Genomic DNA, 15,166 nt, shown 5'->3' with positions numbered 1-15,166 from the left:
GTGTTCTAATGAAATGTACTTAAATCATCTGCTATGGCATAAAGGGGTATTGACTTTCATATTCTCAAAGAAGACACCTTCATGGTGGGGGCCCATATGTGTCATGTTCAGAAGCAAGATGGGGAAGGTGCTTGGTCATCTGGCTGTGCCTTGTACATCTAGCAAGGGCTTAGAAAGAAGAGAGCCAACACACGGAGGATTCCTCAACTGACTTTTGCAACACATGGACAATGTTATAATGATGACTTCCCCTTGGGTATTTCTTGCCTAGACTGAATTTGCAGAGTTTTCCTCTGTAATTACTTTTCATCCCTTTAATAATTAAAACAATTGCTCATGTGATGTATTTCAGGTGAAGAATGTGTTTAATTAATATCATTAGTTATTTTCTGATACTGCTAAGCAGGTAGACATGAGGAAGAACTAGCTTCAAATAAGTAGTTTGCTGCTGATTGTTTGGCCAACTCAGCTTAGAAATTGCTGTCTTGAGGTTGCAAACCCTGACATTTAACATCAAGAGTTTGCTTTGAATATGAGGCAGATTGTCAGCACATGCAGACTTGTGTCTAGTGAGGCAGATTTAAAAATGAGAAATAGGAAATAAATCAACAAATATCATTACATTAGAGTATATAGCTGTGGTAATTCTGCTTATCTCTCAAAGGTTTTAGCAGATCTAGCAGAAGTACAGGGAAGGATAAAAGCGATGATGAAAGGGATGTAGCAGGTTTTTTATGCGAAGAAATGAAATCTTCACTTACAGAAAGAGCTGTCAGGACTAAAGGTATATGACAAGTACATAGAAGATTGTATAGTAAGGCAACTTAAATATGGAGCTTTCCCATTTTCACTTACTAGGATACAAGTGTGAAATAACTGACTGCCATGTATGGAAAAAAGAGCAGGGTTTACTACTTATTTTTTCCATATAATGAAGAAATTAGCATTGCAGCTCTTGTCCATGGGATGCTTTGCAATTTGAGACATCAGCTGGCTTAGTTTGCTGGAGGAAAGTCAGCAAGCATTTGCCCTGTTCTTGTTCCTTCCACAGATGCCAAACATTTGGCTGCTGTTAGAAACAAGATAATGGGCTGGATGGATCTTAAGTCTGTCACTGTGTGGCAGTTCTTCTGCCACTGTTGATGGAGTGGTGACCACTAGCTTGGGAAATTTTGCTCTCTCTTTCACCTTGTCAGGGCATCCTTGTTTGGGAGGAATGGGCTGGAACTGCTCACAAAAGGTTTGACAATCTGACCAGCAGAGCAGGCCTTTCAGGGGGCTCCATTTCACCACTTCATTGAGAGGGAAAAGGAAAAGAAAAAAGCACTAAAGAATTTCTGGTTAGAAATAGCCATCTTTGAGTTGAAAATGTTACTGGACACAGCAGAGGTACTGTGCAGCACAGCAAAGCTCCCTATGTGCTTTCCTATGTTAGGTTTGTGTTCTGTGAGGTATGTCTTTAATGAGGAAAGTGAATAAAATTACTTAAGCTTCATAATGTCTGAAAATAGGTAACTAACAAAAAATATATATCAGAATATAAATAAAAAATATATATCAGAAAAAATATACCGTAAATTCACCTGACTGTGTGGAAAATAGTAAAAAGCCTTATAGAAGTTAATTGGTATGTTCTTAGAATTTTTGGTTCTGTTTTTTTAGCATACAGAATATTTTGGATGGTAGTTAATAGTGCCAGTAAGTAGTGCCCAATTTTTTTTAATATAGCATTGCTGGCATCTCTGAAAACCAAGTACATGGATATAAATGTAAAATTATATTTACTGCTGTTTTAAAGTGATAATTAGCCTTAAGGTCTTCTGTCTGCTGAACAAGTGTTTAAGCAGCTAAAGTTCCCATGGCATTTGCTATTGGATGTGTGGGACCTCAAACCTGTGCTAGCAGAGTATGGTGGGGAAGGAGATGGATTCTGTGTCTAGAGCCTAATCCTTCTCTTGTTTTTCCATGAAACCTCCTCAGTGGGTATCTGTTCATTTGTGAGTGACTGGTTGTTTTGACACAGGTTCTTCACTAGAAGTTGTAGAGATTTTTCCACATTATCTGCACTCTGCTTCATTGTGGGAAGATTGCCTTCAGCCAGTTGTAGCTTTTGGTCCTTGTCTCCACAGTTCTTCAAGCTCTTGATCCAAACAAGGTTGGGTGTTTGGTTTTGGCTTTTTTTGGATCCAAGAGTGATTGAGGAGCAGTGGAGTTAGCACAGTCTGTCTCCTAGATTTTGTAAGCCACCCAAATCCCCTTTTAAATATAGTTATTAGTTACAGTTTGTATTTTGTAAATATTTTCTTTGCAATGATTTATGGCTCTTAACCTCCTCAGTATGATTCACAACGCTTTGGACCGCCTGCTTCCTGGGAGAGAGAATGGGGGGTTGGTTTTTGTTTGTCTGGAACTTGGATCTGAAGTGGTTCCAGTTCTAGAAGCAAGTGGGAGATGGAAACAGAATGTGCTGGGTATTAATAATCTCTGTGTTAGTGTGTTGCACCAGTGCTTGTCTGCCTCGCCGGGGAGGCATCCCTCTGTCTAGCCGCACAGATGAGATCTGCTTGGAGCTCAGGTGGTGCTGGAGCCCCTGCCTCCCTGCTGCTGAGGGGAAATCCTCAGCAATTGCTTGTTCACCTCCATTAGGATAGAGACCAGTTGAGAGGTGGGAAGGTGGTTGTAGAGCTGCCCCCAAACCTTTTGGAACACTCTCATGTTTCCAGGTGTCCTCCTCCCCTTTTACATGATTATGTGCACAAGTATAATCTGTGCTTTTCTTTGCAGCCGCCTCTTCTTGCTTAGGGTTTCCTTACTGCTGGCAGTTGTAAGAGAGAAGCTGACCTAGGGACACAGGCCGCAAGGAGTTAAAAGTGAAGCACATGCTTTGCTGTCCCGAGCTCTGATGTGCTTCTCAGTGACCTTGAGCAGAGCTCAAAGCGTTCCTGTTCAGGCATGAATGGCATTATCACCTGCATCAGTGCATGCTACACAGGCTGTGCTGAGGAGGTGCAGTGAATCCAGTACTGTTCCTAAGTGTGAGACCTTTGCTGCAGCATGTTTGTGTTGCCTGATGAGAGACATTGGGACCTAGGGAATGTGTGTTAGTGCCCTTCTGAGCTGGCTTCTAGAGAAGGGAGAGGTCTCTTTCTTCACTGGGAAGTGCTGACACGAGGCCAGAAGGAGCTTGAATGCCCTGTGGGGAAGGAGTCAAGGTGGGGAGTGAGCACTTGGTGAAATGAGGGCTTTCATCATCTGGTTTGGTCAGGGTAGCACAGCTGCCAGGCTCTGTTGTGTGGTGCCTGAGAACAGGCTCCAGGCCCTTCCTTTCATCTCCTTCCTAATGAATTAAGCCAAGGAATAACTGTAAAAGGAAAAAAAAAGATCTGAAGAGACTGTTTTTTTCATTTACGTTGTAGTTGAATGTGTGGCAGTGGACAAATGTACTGAGCTAATGTTACAGTGGTGGAAAGTTCAAATCTTACCTTAGGGCCATGGATGATAGAGATGAGGGAGCTACAGCATAGAGAAGATGATATTTAATTTTATACTACTACTGAAAAATTAGGCTATGTGAAAGCATGAAAAGCATTTGGAGTCTCTCAGTGGAGTTAAAAATGTAAGAGTGGACCAAGATCCCTTTTTCCTTCTATCATTTCTTCTCTTGGAAGCATTTGTCTCACTGTGCGCGTCTCACGTGCTGCAGAATGACTCCTGTGTGGCAGCAGCTCTCTGCCATATGCAGGAACAGCTGTGAGTGCTTTTGAGCAGGCCACTGTACATGATACATTGCACCCTTGGTAAGAAAGGAGTTCTGCCCTCTGCCTGGGAGCAAATGGATGGGAGAGAAGTGCATACAACATTCTGGCTTCCTCCCCTCTGGAAACGCCAGATCCACTCCTGTGCAACCTATATTTTAATGTAGCTGTCCCTTTTAGCAGAAGTATTGGTGATTTTTGGGAGTTACTTTGGAGTACTTACTTGCAGGTGTTGTATGCAGTGGTGATAGATAAGCTACTCCTGTGTTTTGTCCTTCTTGGACAAATTTGTCCTGAGGAGCAGAGGACTCTGATGGAAGCATACAAATAAAACCACTAAGTAGCTTGGTGTTGCAAGCCAGCTGCATTGATTCCTCCCCTAGGGTGTACTCTCTATGAGTTTGGAGAGCCTTTTTGTCATAGAGGTGAGGGAAGGAGAAGAGGTCGAAGATGCAGGGGGGACAGCTTTTGGATAAGATCAAAAGGAAGTTTCTGAAATTTTTCTCCAAAATTTGATGTTTGGGGGGTGATTGAGTCTTAGACAAATAAAAAGGCCTAATTCTACAAGGCTTCTCCTGAGACTTGCACAGCTATGGGAAATAGACATATTTGTCAGGGCAGTATTGTCATTCTTCCTATCAGAGATAATTTATGTTAACCAGATCAAACATGTTTTGTGCTGCATGCACAGCTCTACTGAAATGAAATGGAAAGCTGCCACTGCTCTGCTCAGCATGACAAGACCCCAGTGGTCACTGTTTGCTTGCTCTTGTCTTTGTGTATACACTTGCTTTGTAGTCAATATGCGAGTTCAAGGTCATATCTCTTTAAGTGGTATTTCTAGGCAGAAGATACTTTCTTAGTGTTGCCAATTGAGTTTGTCTGTGAAGAGATGTTTCCAAATGTTTGTGAAGTGTTGTATACTGAATTATGTGCAGAGAAACCTATCAAGTCCAGTCAGTGGTTGGGGAATTGGTGTGGGCAACTCCCCTCAGATTTCTTTCATCTTTGGTACACAAATTGCATATTTAAAACAGGAGGAAAGAAGGATCCAAACCAGCAAAAACTTCAGCCCTTATATCTTTAAGGCTCACATGTTTTCTTGAAAGTGCCTTAAGAAGACTGACTCCTAGCAATTACAGTCCTTGCCTTATTGTAGGACTTCTTTTAACTTGATGGGTTAAGGAGGAAGTCAGGTTGGCATCTAAAGAGTTGAAATGACACTTTAAAGTGCATCACACGGGTAGTCAAAGCTTAACTCCTGGGAGTCTGAGGCAAGCAGCAGGAGACAGAGTGAGTGGGTGGGTGCTCTTTGAATACCTTGGCCTGTCAGTGAATGCAATTGGAAAGGGACAAGACCAATAAAACCGACTAAATTGTAGTCTGCTTTGTTCTGTGGCCCTGAGGTTTTGAGGTCATCTTTCTGACTAAAGTGTGAAAAATGCTATTTTCTCATCAAGCCTTTCTCATTTTGCAAAGGGGCCTTGCCTTTATATTTGGTGCTGTGCTCAAATTTTAGCACTTTTCAGTCTAAGCTCACACAAGGAACTGAGGTTCTGTTCCCTACTTTTCTTCTGCCAGTAATCTCTGTGCAGGCATTAGGACTCTCATCTGGCACACAGATCTCCCTTATCCCTCTGCCTGCTTCTTGTACTTTTTCTGTGAACAAATACCCCTGGTGTACCCCTTGACCTCTCTTTGCCATGCCAGTCAGCACTTGAGAACAGTGGAACAAATTGCCTTTCTTAGCTATGGAATTGGTAGCAAAAGGCAGGACTTGGAGTTTTTTCTAAATCTTGCAGTGGTGATGACTGTTTCCTGTTCCTGGGCTCACTTAAATGTATGTAAAAAGTTAATCAGAGACATCCGTAAGCTGTTCCTATATGGATTTTACCATTTAATTATAGATCTTCTTTTAGGGTAATGTTTCTCTGAAGGGAGCTTGACAGAGCAGATGCCGTTTTGCCTCAGGATGCACTTCTGGTATTGGCCCAGTGAAGAGCTGCCACTTCAGCTGTGGGATTTTGATGATTGCATGAACATCCTGCCACATGAGATTAGAGTGGCGGTGCTACCTCCCAGCTCCAGGATACGAGAGATCCGTCTCTTCATTAGAGCTTTCATATGGTAGCAGCTGAAGTGAGGAAGAATGGGCTAAAAGAGAGAAGCAATTAAAGAAAACCAAAGACAAATCTAGGAAGCTGGAGGTGATAGGAGGGGAGGGAGGCTGAGATCTCATTAGTGTTTACTCATGGAAAGGGAGGGGAAGAACAACAGATCGATTGTTAAGTGCTACTGGGTTTATCAAAATAATTGCCAGGTGCTAGATGGCTCCATTGCAAGTGCAGTGCTGATACCTAAGAAGGGGCAGACAAGACACGTGAAAGGAAATTGTGTGATTTCTGCTCATGTGCACACTTTTGTCTTTTCTGATTTCAGCAGACAGAAGGAGGGGCACAGACAGATGGACAGCAATCACAGACACAGAGCAGTGAGAATACTGAGAGCAAATCCACTCCAAAACGACTTCATGTGTCTAACATTCCCTTCCGCTTTCGAGATCCTGACCTTCGGCAGATGTTTGGGGTAAGTTATGAGCACCTCTTCAGGCATGGCAGATTCTCCTCCTCCACAGGTGGGACACCTGGTGCTGTGTATTTGTGTGAATGAAAAGCCCTTCCCCCTCAGTTTAAGTCAGCACACTGTAATATATTTGCAGGAGGAGAACAATTGGTAGTGTTTAACTTAGCTGGTTAATACACATGAGAACTATAACAATGGTCTTCCTATTAAGATGTGCATAGAATCATAAAATGGTTTGGGTTGGAAGGGACCTGAAAGATCATTCAGTTCAAACACCTCTGCCATGGACTGGTACATCTTTCACTAGGTGTGCTTAAAGCTCAATCCAGCCTGGCTATGAACACCTTCAGGGATGGGGCATACACCACTGCTTGGGGCAACCCACAGCTTCTCTGAGCAGCAATGTTCAGTGTAATCTAACAATTGGTTTGGGAAAAAAAAACAAAACAAAATGAAACCTTACCTTATTTCTGAGTAAAGGCCAGGATTAAACACTGACTTGCAAAGCACTGTTTTTCAGTTGCATTAGAAGCATGTTGAAGTATTTCTTTCCTCGTGATCTATTTCTGTGGTGAAAGATGGCTGCAAACAATTTGCCAAGCAGTGATTGCATGTGGAAAAGCTAGTGCAAGTCAGATGGTATTTTATATTGTGTATGATATACCTTCCATTGCTTTTGACCACATAGTTTGTCTTCCCTAATCCTTGGATGCTATTCATGATTCTTGATTTATAATCTCTTTGAGGAAGAATGTGTTTATGTGAGTACACATGGTGACTCTGTCCATGTGAACATGGATAAACGAGCTAGATGTCTCATGACCTAACGTTCAGGTGAAGTTATGTATATGTCATATCATCATCAGGGAGTATTTGACTTGTTGATATAATATGATCCTGGGTTAATAGCATGTTTTAAAGTCTTCAGAAATATTTATTATTATTTATGAAGTTAACAGCTGCTGCCTTTTTGAGGTGCAGTCCAATGAATCGAAGTCAGGAAAGCCCAAAGCTCTTGTCACTTTAGGCTTGGAGTGTATACCTTGGTCCTCACTTATAGCAGCTGCTTCTCCAAATTCTGCAGTATTTCTGTTTCAGTTGTTGCATCTCCTGAGCCATCTCAGGTGTGGGTGTGTATGCATGCACAAAGGCGCACTCTCACATGCAGAGTAGTGTTGCAGTAAATGTGTCTAATTCATGGACTTCAATGCTGTAAATGAGAGAAGAATTTGGCTTATCTGTCTGTAGCTCAGACAGTACAAAAGGAACAAAACAGTGGTCAAAATGCAGAAAGGCAAGGCTGCTATTCAGAGGGACCTGGCCAGGCTGAAGAAATGGGCTGAGGGAAGTGTTAATGTACTCAACAAGAGTGAATTTTCAGGCCTTTCATCACATTCAACTTTCCATCAACCAGGCTCCTCAGTCCCTTTCTGCAGCACTGTTCTCCAGCATCTCATTCTCCAATCTGTCAGGACATCCAAGGTTGCCCCATGCCAGGTGCAGAATCTGGCACTTGTCCTTGTTAAATTTCATATGGTTGGTGATCGCCCAGCCCTCTAATTTGTCTAGGTCTCTTTCCAGGGCCTCTCTGCCTTTGATTTATCAATTAGATACCGGGAAAATGTTAGGTTTTTTGTGAGGATGCTGAAATAGTGGAACACATTGCCCAGATGGGTTGTGGAACCTCCATCCTTGACGCTATCCGACTTGACTGGACACAACCCGGCCAAAAAGATCTCATTATACCTGCTGTGAGCAGGGGATGCACCAAATGACCTCTGGAGTCAATTCCCAGCCAAAACCATGGATCTGTGATTCTGTTGCAAGAGGCCTGGGTTTGCTTCCATGTTGTTCATACCTTAGATTATTCTTATACTCTTGATACCTGTGGGAATGTTTTCAGAATTAAACTCATCTGGCAGTCTGTGATTGCTGAATCTTCTGCTCTGCTTTGTGGTTTTTCCAGCCTGCTTCTTGCTGTTGCAGGGCTGCGCAGCAGGCAGTTCTGTCCTGTTTGGACAAATGCTTGCTGAAATCACAGCCAGTTCTTGGACCACCTGCTCCAGTCCGTATTTATCACATCCTGCTCTGTGCTACGGCTGCTCCCCTCTCCTGGGAGCTGCATCGCTTACATAAAGTGTTCCCCATTGCTGTCCCTTCTCCTGGGACTGGTGCTTAATTGACAGCTAGCCCTTTTCACACTTGTTCACCTTGATGCTTTTCTGCCATGTGTTCCTGGTGTGGGAGACATGGGTGAGATAGAATTACGAGGACATCCCTGTCTTGGTGACTTTTGCCTATGCTTTGCAGGTTGGGACACCTAGGCAGTTTAGATTAACTGCTGTCCTAAGAAGTGACTTGTAGAAAATGCACTCTACTTGGTTTAAGATTTCTTCTCCTTTCTTGGGCCTACATGGTGCCTTTTTGTGCATAGGAGGGATGGGGAATAATGCTATATGAATTGGTTTCTGGTGTTCCTCTGGTGTTTATTTTTTCTCTAAATATGATCTCAAGTTCCAGCACATTGATATGATTTTAACTGGGTAAATGATATATTCTTTGTAAAACCTTTTGGTAGTTCACCTGTCCCTGTGGTTGCTGAGAGTTATGCCTGCCAGCAAAGTGTTCATCTTCTGGGACACATGACACCTCATGTGCCATTTTTCTGTAATAGAGAACTTTGCTACTTTGCCAAGGAAATAATGAATGATTCTTGCACATCTTCCTTTTTCTTTCGGTGCTGCCTCTTTCAGCATGCTCATAGCCTCGAGCAGGAGAGCGTGCTCTCTGAATCCTGCTTGCTCCTATTTCTTTTTCAGGATCAGGATGCTTTCCTTTGGGTGACTCACTGAAACCTACCCTTACTCCTAAAGGGGACTCATGGTTGTCTGAGTCTTCAGCTGTGACTAGCCTGTAACCCCCATCTTCTCCCTCTCCCTTCTCTGTGTCAGGTCACATCTCCTCAACGTCATATCTGAGAGACTCAAAATCCTTGCCTGGAGTGATTCTCCCAAGCTACTGTACAAAGAGAGAAATCGGTTAGACAGTAAAGCCATGGAGGAAGAAATAAATGTGATGGTAGGGAGGGAGTAAAGAAGTCCCCTCAAGGATGGAACAGCATGCGAGAGGTCAGCCCAGTCCTGGGGCACAGAAAATATCTAATGCTTTTGTCCAGACTTGAGTAGAGATGGACTTGAGACATGTTGTCCCATGTGTGATTAAATGCATATTACATAACGCTTTCTAAACCTGCACCATTTGGCAGAGCTGCACTCGTAAAGATTTCTTAACAAATGCAAACTATTTGGGTTTCGATGGTCTCTCAGCCATAATGTGTTTCTAACAGGTCCTTGAGATATCCTCAGGAAAAGACCAAACATTTCCTTTATATATATGCATCTTACAGGGAGGCAAATATGTCTGCTTAAAACAGGTAATATTTACTTTACATTTCATGAGGCCAACAAAAAGACTTCCAGAAAGCTTCTAGAAGGAGTTGGCAGTGTTTTAATGCACACAGTTCTGCACCCACTGTGGAATAAATCAATAATTGACCTTGTTCTTGCAGATAAAGAAGAGTTAATAGCTGACCTGAAGTCCCACCGTTGCCTAGGTACCGGTGATTGTTATTTGTCTGTATTTGCTTTGTGCAGACAGAATATGGCATCAGGCAGCACTGTAAGGAGCTTTAGAATAGTCTGTTTCTTGGAGTTTAAACAATTGGCAGAATAACTGCCCAGGAAGGTATTTTTAAAAGGGAAGTATTAATGGAAGCCATAAAGTATTCAGCAGCATCATACTGATGGCCAGGAAGGCATGACTCCACAGTTGGTGAAATTGTGGTAATAAAACTCAAAGCATTCCGCACCTTAGGCAAGGAGGAGGAAGTAAATAGCAGTGAATATAGGTGCAAACTTCAGCAAAGAAACAGGTGAGAAATGAAATGTGCTAGTCATGGAGATACCGGTGAACTAAGTTTAGAGAACCCATCAGGTTTTTTACATGGAAAGATAAAAGGTCTGTGTATGGGTACAGTATACAATCAGGAGGTAGTTGTGTATTTTTGGGGAACAACCCCACAAACAACAGCAAAACAAAACATCAAACAGGGCAAAACCAAACCCCAACTGATTGTGTTTAGAATTTAAGAGGGGTTATTTTTACCTCATCTGGTTTTCTACATAATTAATAACAGAGAAGGATGAGACAGTACTCACTAATATTTAAAAAACAGCAGATCTAGATAAGGTATGTCCAACAATAATAGCCAAAGCAAGGAGCTCATTATTCATCAATACCAATTTTTTAAGCCAATTCTTGTGAGCTAAAGGAGTTGCAAAAGGATGGAACACGCCCACCAAGATTCACTATTGTAAAAAACCTGAAAGGGATGACCCAAAGAGCTGAGAACTATTTATCTGTATGTTGATTCAAGATAAAAATAATTTTGGAACATTTTAGAGAAGCCTATTAGAATCTGAAAGAAACATGCTGGTATCTATTTAGCAGAACTTTGTAATATATATCTTTGCAGATGTATATGCTGTCTTGTCTATTTTGACAAGATTGCACAAAGCAGTACTGATAGAGTGAAACATTGCTCAACCAATTGAATTTCTCCAAGTGACCAATTTTTAAGAAAAATAATACTTATCTCAAGCACAACACACATTAGAGGGATTAAAAACCTCTAATGATAGATAATAAAAAGTAGTGGTTACTTGGGAGATAGCTGTGATCAAGACTGTTTCTATTGTCAATTTCCCCAGGGATCTGTTTCCATCGCTGTCTTGTTTAGTATCTGTATCAGCCCATGGAGATGGTACTATTAAAACCTTGCCAGTAAGGTTTGCAGTTAGAAAACGATTTGAGGAGGAGGAAAGAGACAGATAAAGTTACTGTTAGAGAATGAGTAGATATGCCTGGTTGACTGATGATAAATCCAACAAAAATGTGTTTGATGCAGCTCATTGCAGAGTACTGAGTACGTGGGAACTGGACTGTGCTCCTAAGATGGAAAGCTTTCTTTGGAAAACACTGATTTGGGAGAGTTCTAGTGATTGTTGAAGATAGTTGCTTCAATAATTCAAAGGACTTATCAGGTTGAAGGAGGGATGTGATCTTGCTCATGTTCCAAATTGAAAAGACTGTGGCTCCATAATTTTATTCAGTTCTGAGATCAGTTTAAGACCAAAAGAAATAAACTAGGACTTGGAAGGTGAGTGATTTTTTTAACTTGCTAAGGTATTAGGTACATTATTTACTCAGCTTATTAAAAAGAGATGTTAGGAGATGGTAAGTCATTTCTACACAAATGCTTAAATATGGGTGATACCTGCTGACAAGGGGTTTAGGTCTTGTTTACAGTCATAAGATTTTCCAGTTGGAAGCTGAGATTTAACACAATTCCCCTTGAAATATGAAAAAAAATTCATAGTCATTGAGGTTTATTTGAACAATGGAGCAGCTTACCAAGGAGAAGAAGAGTTGCCATCAGTGTTAAAAACAAATTAGCAACTCTTCTTTCAAAATCTTACTATCCATTTTCTGAGGGACATTCTTTGGCTAATGTGTGCAAGGCCCCTGACATGATGGTAGTCATGTTCTCCTACACTGGTGGTAGGATGTTCCCTTCCTTTCTGGACTGTGTATGCAGAAGAAAGTTGATGTTTCCCCTCAACATATTTCTAATCCTTTCAGCTTTGTGCTATGATAGTGTCTGTGCTTGCACCTCATGGTTTGTAGCTTCAGCCCTTCCCTTTCATGCTTCAAGAAGCTGTTGTCCTCCCAGTGTAAAATTGGCTGGGATAGTCTGGTCATTTCTGGACTTTTGAGCTGGATGGACTTCAGAGTCTCCTGGTGAAGATAGAGGCAATGTTGAACAGCCTTCAAGAGGAAGATCCTTCTGTTCCCAAACTGAATCTTGAATTGTCTCTACAACAACAAGCAAGTGGATTGTTTTGGTAGTTCATATGGATGAACATTGCACAAAATCTTTCTTACCTGTTGTGAGAGCAGCAGTACAAGGAGTCAGAATTGATGTTTCTCAGAATTTACTGTGATGAAATGCTCTTCAGTTAGGGGTAAGATAAAAATAAGGGCTATGTTGATGAGGGTTGCAGATGAAGGTGGGTTAGCACAGTACAGGCTGTGAATTTTTGCAGACTCTGGCTTCAAATGAAGACCCTGCTTTTACTAAAACTTGCTCAATCCATAGCTACTACTTGTAGACTGTTAGCTCTTTCTGCTGGGGAGCATAATCAACCCAATTGATGAAGAGGTTTTGTGTGTTATCAGCTACAGCAGTAATAACCCATAGATGTTTTCTATGGGTTAAAGGTGACTAGTATGTCCCATTTAATTAATTTCAGTTAATGAAGTTATTAAAAATGTCATTTATTACAGGTGACAGAATGGTAGCCACTGTTTTTTTACATTGTAAAAGGATGACATTCAGGCAGGTGATGTTGTCCTTTTTCTTCTCTAAGCATAATTCATATTGCTACTGCAAGGTTCTTTATGATGTATCTTTGTGGTAGACCACTGCTTTGTATGACCCAAGCTACAGAGTTCTGCAAGCTTTTGGAAGCTCTTGCAGCCCTCAAATCTTGGCCTCTGAGGAAACATTTTGTCACTTTGCACTTCCTAAAATATCCTGGTGGATATAATTTCTCATCCAACTTCATTCTGGTGTCAAGAGAGCAAAACACCTCCATAAGCCTACAGTTTGAGGCTAAAGCAATAACAAATTAGACTACAGCTCTTTGTCAGCAAGAACTTGATAGAATTTTAAGTCTGTATTTGCCAGTAAATAAATTGAATCATGGAAGTAATTAGTGATGCACAGGTATTGGCAATGGCAGAAGTACTTGTTTAAGTGTTAAGGTCTATGGGTAATAATATGGTAGAGCAAGAAGCTCTGACCTGCAGGTGTTGATGCACTGGGCCCAAAGTATAGCAATGGCACACTTGCTTAAGGGGACTCTGCTTCCTGAGCGGATTGGACACCCGAAGGAGGAGATTCTGTCTTCTGGATATCAAGATGTATTTTAGGTTTTTCATCTCCTGGTACTACTGGCCACCAATTGCATGTAACAAGTCCCATGTACCAGTATTGGAGAGCAAATATTCTGGCATAAAGTGGTCTCTCTTTGGCTTTTCTTGTTTCCAAGCTCTCCCTGTGATGACAGTGAGCCCCTGTCACAGGGTGTGGCTTTGTTCTTGCTGGTGTTAGTTAGAGTTATAAGAGGTGCTGCTGATTATATTGATGTGCTTCACCTGGGTGTTTTCTGAAACCACCTTTCAGAAAGGACTTGTGTGCTCAGTGCTGCTTGAACATTGTGTTTTTTCTGCCTGGCCATGGTGTGCAGGGGTGCTTGTGCCCCTGCAGCTGCCAATAGCTCTTGTATTGTCTGTCTTGCTCTGAGAAAGCTCTCTGCTATCAACTTCTGTACTGACCCTCTGCTGGAAGGCAGTGATGGCTGGATCATACATTTATCTAAGATTTTTTAGATTTTCTTATGAGTTACTAGGTGCGTCTGCAGCAAGGCTGTGCTGAATGTCATTCAGTAAACAGTGTTATGCAGTAGTTGGATTTAACTGGATAAAAGGCCTGGGTAAAATTACATGGAGTTGTCTTTTATTGACCCAGTTTCATATGGATTCAGTCTACATGCTAAGTACTCTCAAATTGATTTTGGAATGTATGCTGCTTTTGTGGGCATGGGTCCAAGTACCCTTTTCTACAGCATCAGTACCAGGTTACACTGCAGTCACACCTCTGGGGAATGGCACAAAGCAGGACAAGGAGCTGGAAGGGTAGATCTGGAAGCTAGACTGGTGTTAAGATGTCTCTCTGGGTGCTGGCCTGCAATAATGTTCAGCCCCATCTCACTGTTTCATGTGAAAATCTTTTATTTGGTATTTAGAGAACAAGAAATGACTGAGAAACTGTGTTCATCATCGTGTTTTGTTTTGTTTTTTTTTTTCCTGTGATGGCTGTTGTCTGTAAATCCTGTTAGAAATCTGCACTCTGTCTGGCTTCCTGTAAAGTCTGGTTTCTCAGAAATGTGTATTTTTTTGGGCAACAGCTCAACCCTACTAAGGGCTGCTTAGTGCTTGTTCATTATCTGTTCACTTGGTAAAATGTGTAGTGCTTTGGTTTATAAGTCCTTGATGCTTCCATCTTCCTGTCAGCAAAGCAGGCCAGCTTTGCTAGTGGTGTAGCTTGGCTGACATGGGTTGGCCCCATTGCTTGAAGAGATGTGACTCAGCTTTGGGTGAGGAAGTTGGTGTGTTTGGGTGAGGAAGGTGGTGCTGACAGTGTACCTCTGGCAGACCATGCTGCTGTAACTAAGCACTGACTAATACACAGTATGATGGAGCCAGTTGTGCTCAGCTGAAATGATATCCCATGGAGCTGGGACCTAGGGAAAGGACTCTCTCTGTAGCATGGATCTATCCTGCTTATAAAATGCTCTTGCTCATGTGCCTCATGGTTTCCTGCACAGGATGTTGGTTTCTTGGCTATTTTGAATATTGACCATCTTTAAAAATGGACTGTTTGACACCTTTAAAGTTCATATAGCTCACTGGACTCATGTCTTAGTGAATTTTGTAGGGCTGGTGAAACTGCTTGGACAGTTAGAGTTTTCTTGTAGGGATAAGGCTGTCACAGGATGTCTCTCATTATCTTTTTTTATTCCATGATTTCTAGAGAATTTGCCTTGTAGTCTCTGTTGTTAACATCTTTAGGATTAAGTTATTAAGTCTGGCACATTTTGGAGCTGATTTTGAAAGCCCTAGACAGGCACAGGAGTCAGGGCCAG

At 41.8% G+C, this 15,166-nt stretch overlaps 1 protein-coding gene across 7 annotated transcripts in view; it reads left to right on the top strand.

The window, feature by feature from the left end:
• Positions 1-15,166, top strand: part of RBFOX2 (RNA binding fox-1 homolog 2) — a 170,963-nt gene that overhangs the window by 114,203 nt on the left and 41,594 nt on the right. For all 7 annotated transcript variants that reach the window (XM_066550329.1, XM_066550330.1, XM_066550328.1 and 4 more), the window contains one exon: positions 6,195-6,341. In XM_066550329.1, the coding sequence (XP_066406426.1) occupies positions 6,195-6,341 (147 nt within the window). The remainder of the gene's footprint in view (positions 1-6,194; positions 6,342-15,166) is intronic.

This window comes from Molothrus aeneus, chromosome 5 (assembly GCF_037042795.1).
Source record: "Molothrus aeneus isolate 106 chromosome 5, BPBGC_Maene_1.0, whole genome shotgun sequence".
In the NCBI taxonomy this organism is placed as follows: domain Eukaryota; kingdom Metazoa; phylum Chordata; class Aves; order Passeriformes; family Icteridae; genus Molothrus; species Molothrus aeneus.
This window is presented reverse-complemented; position numbering and strand designations above follow the sequence as displayed.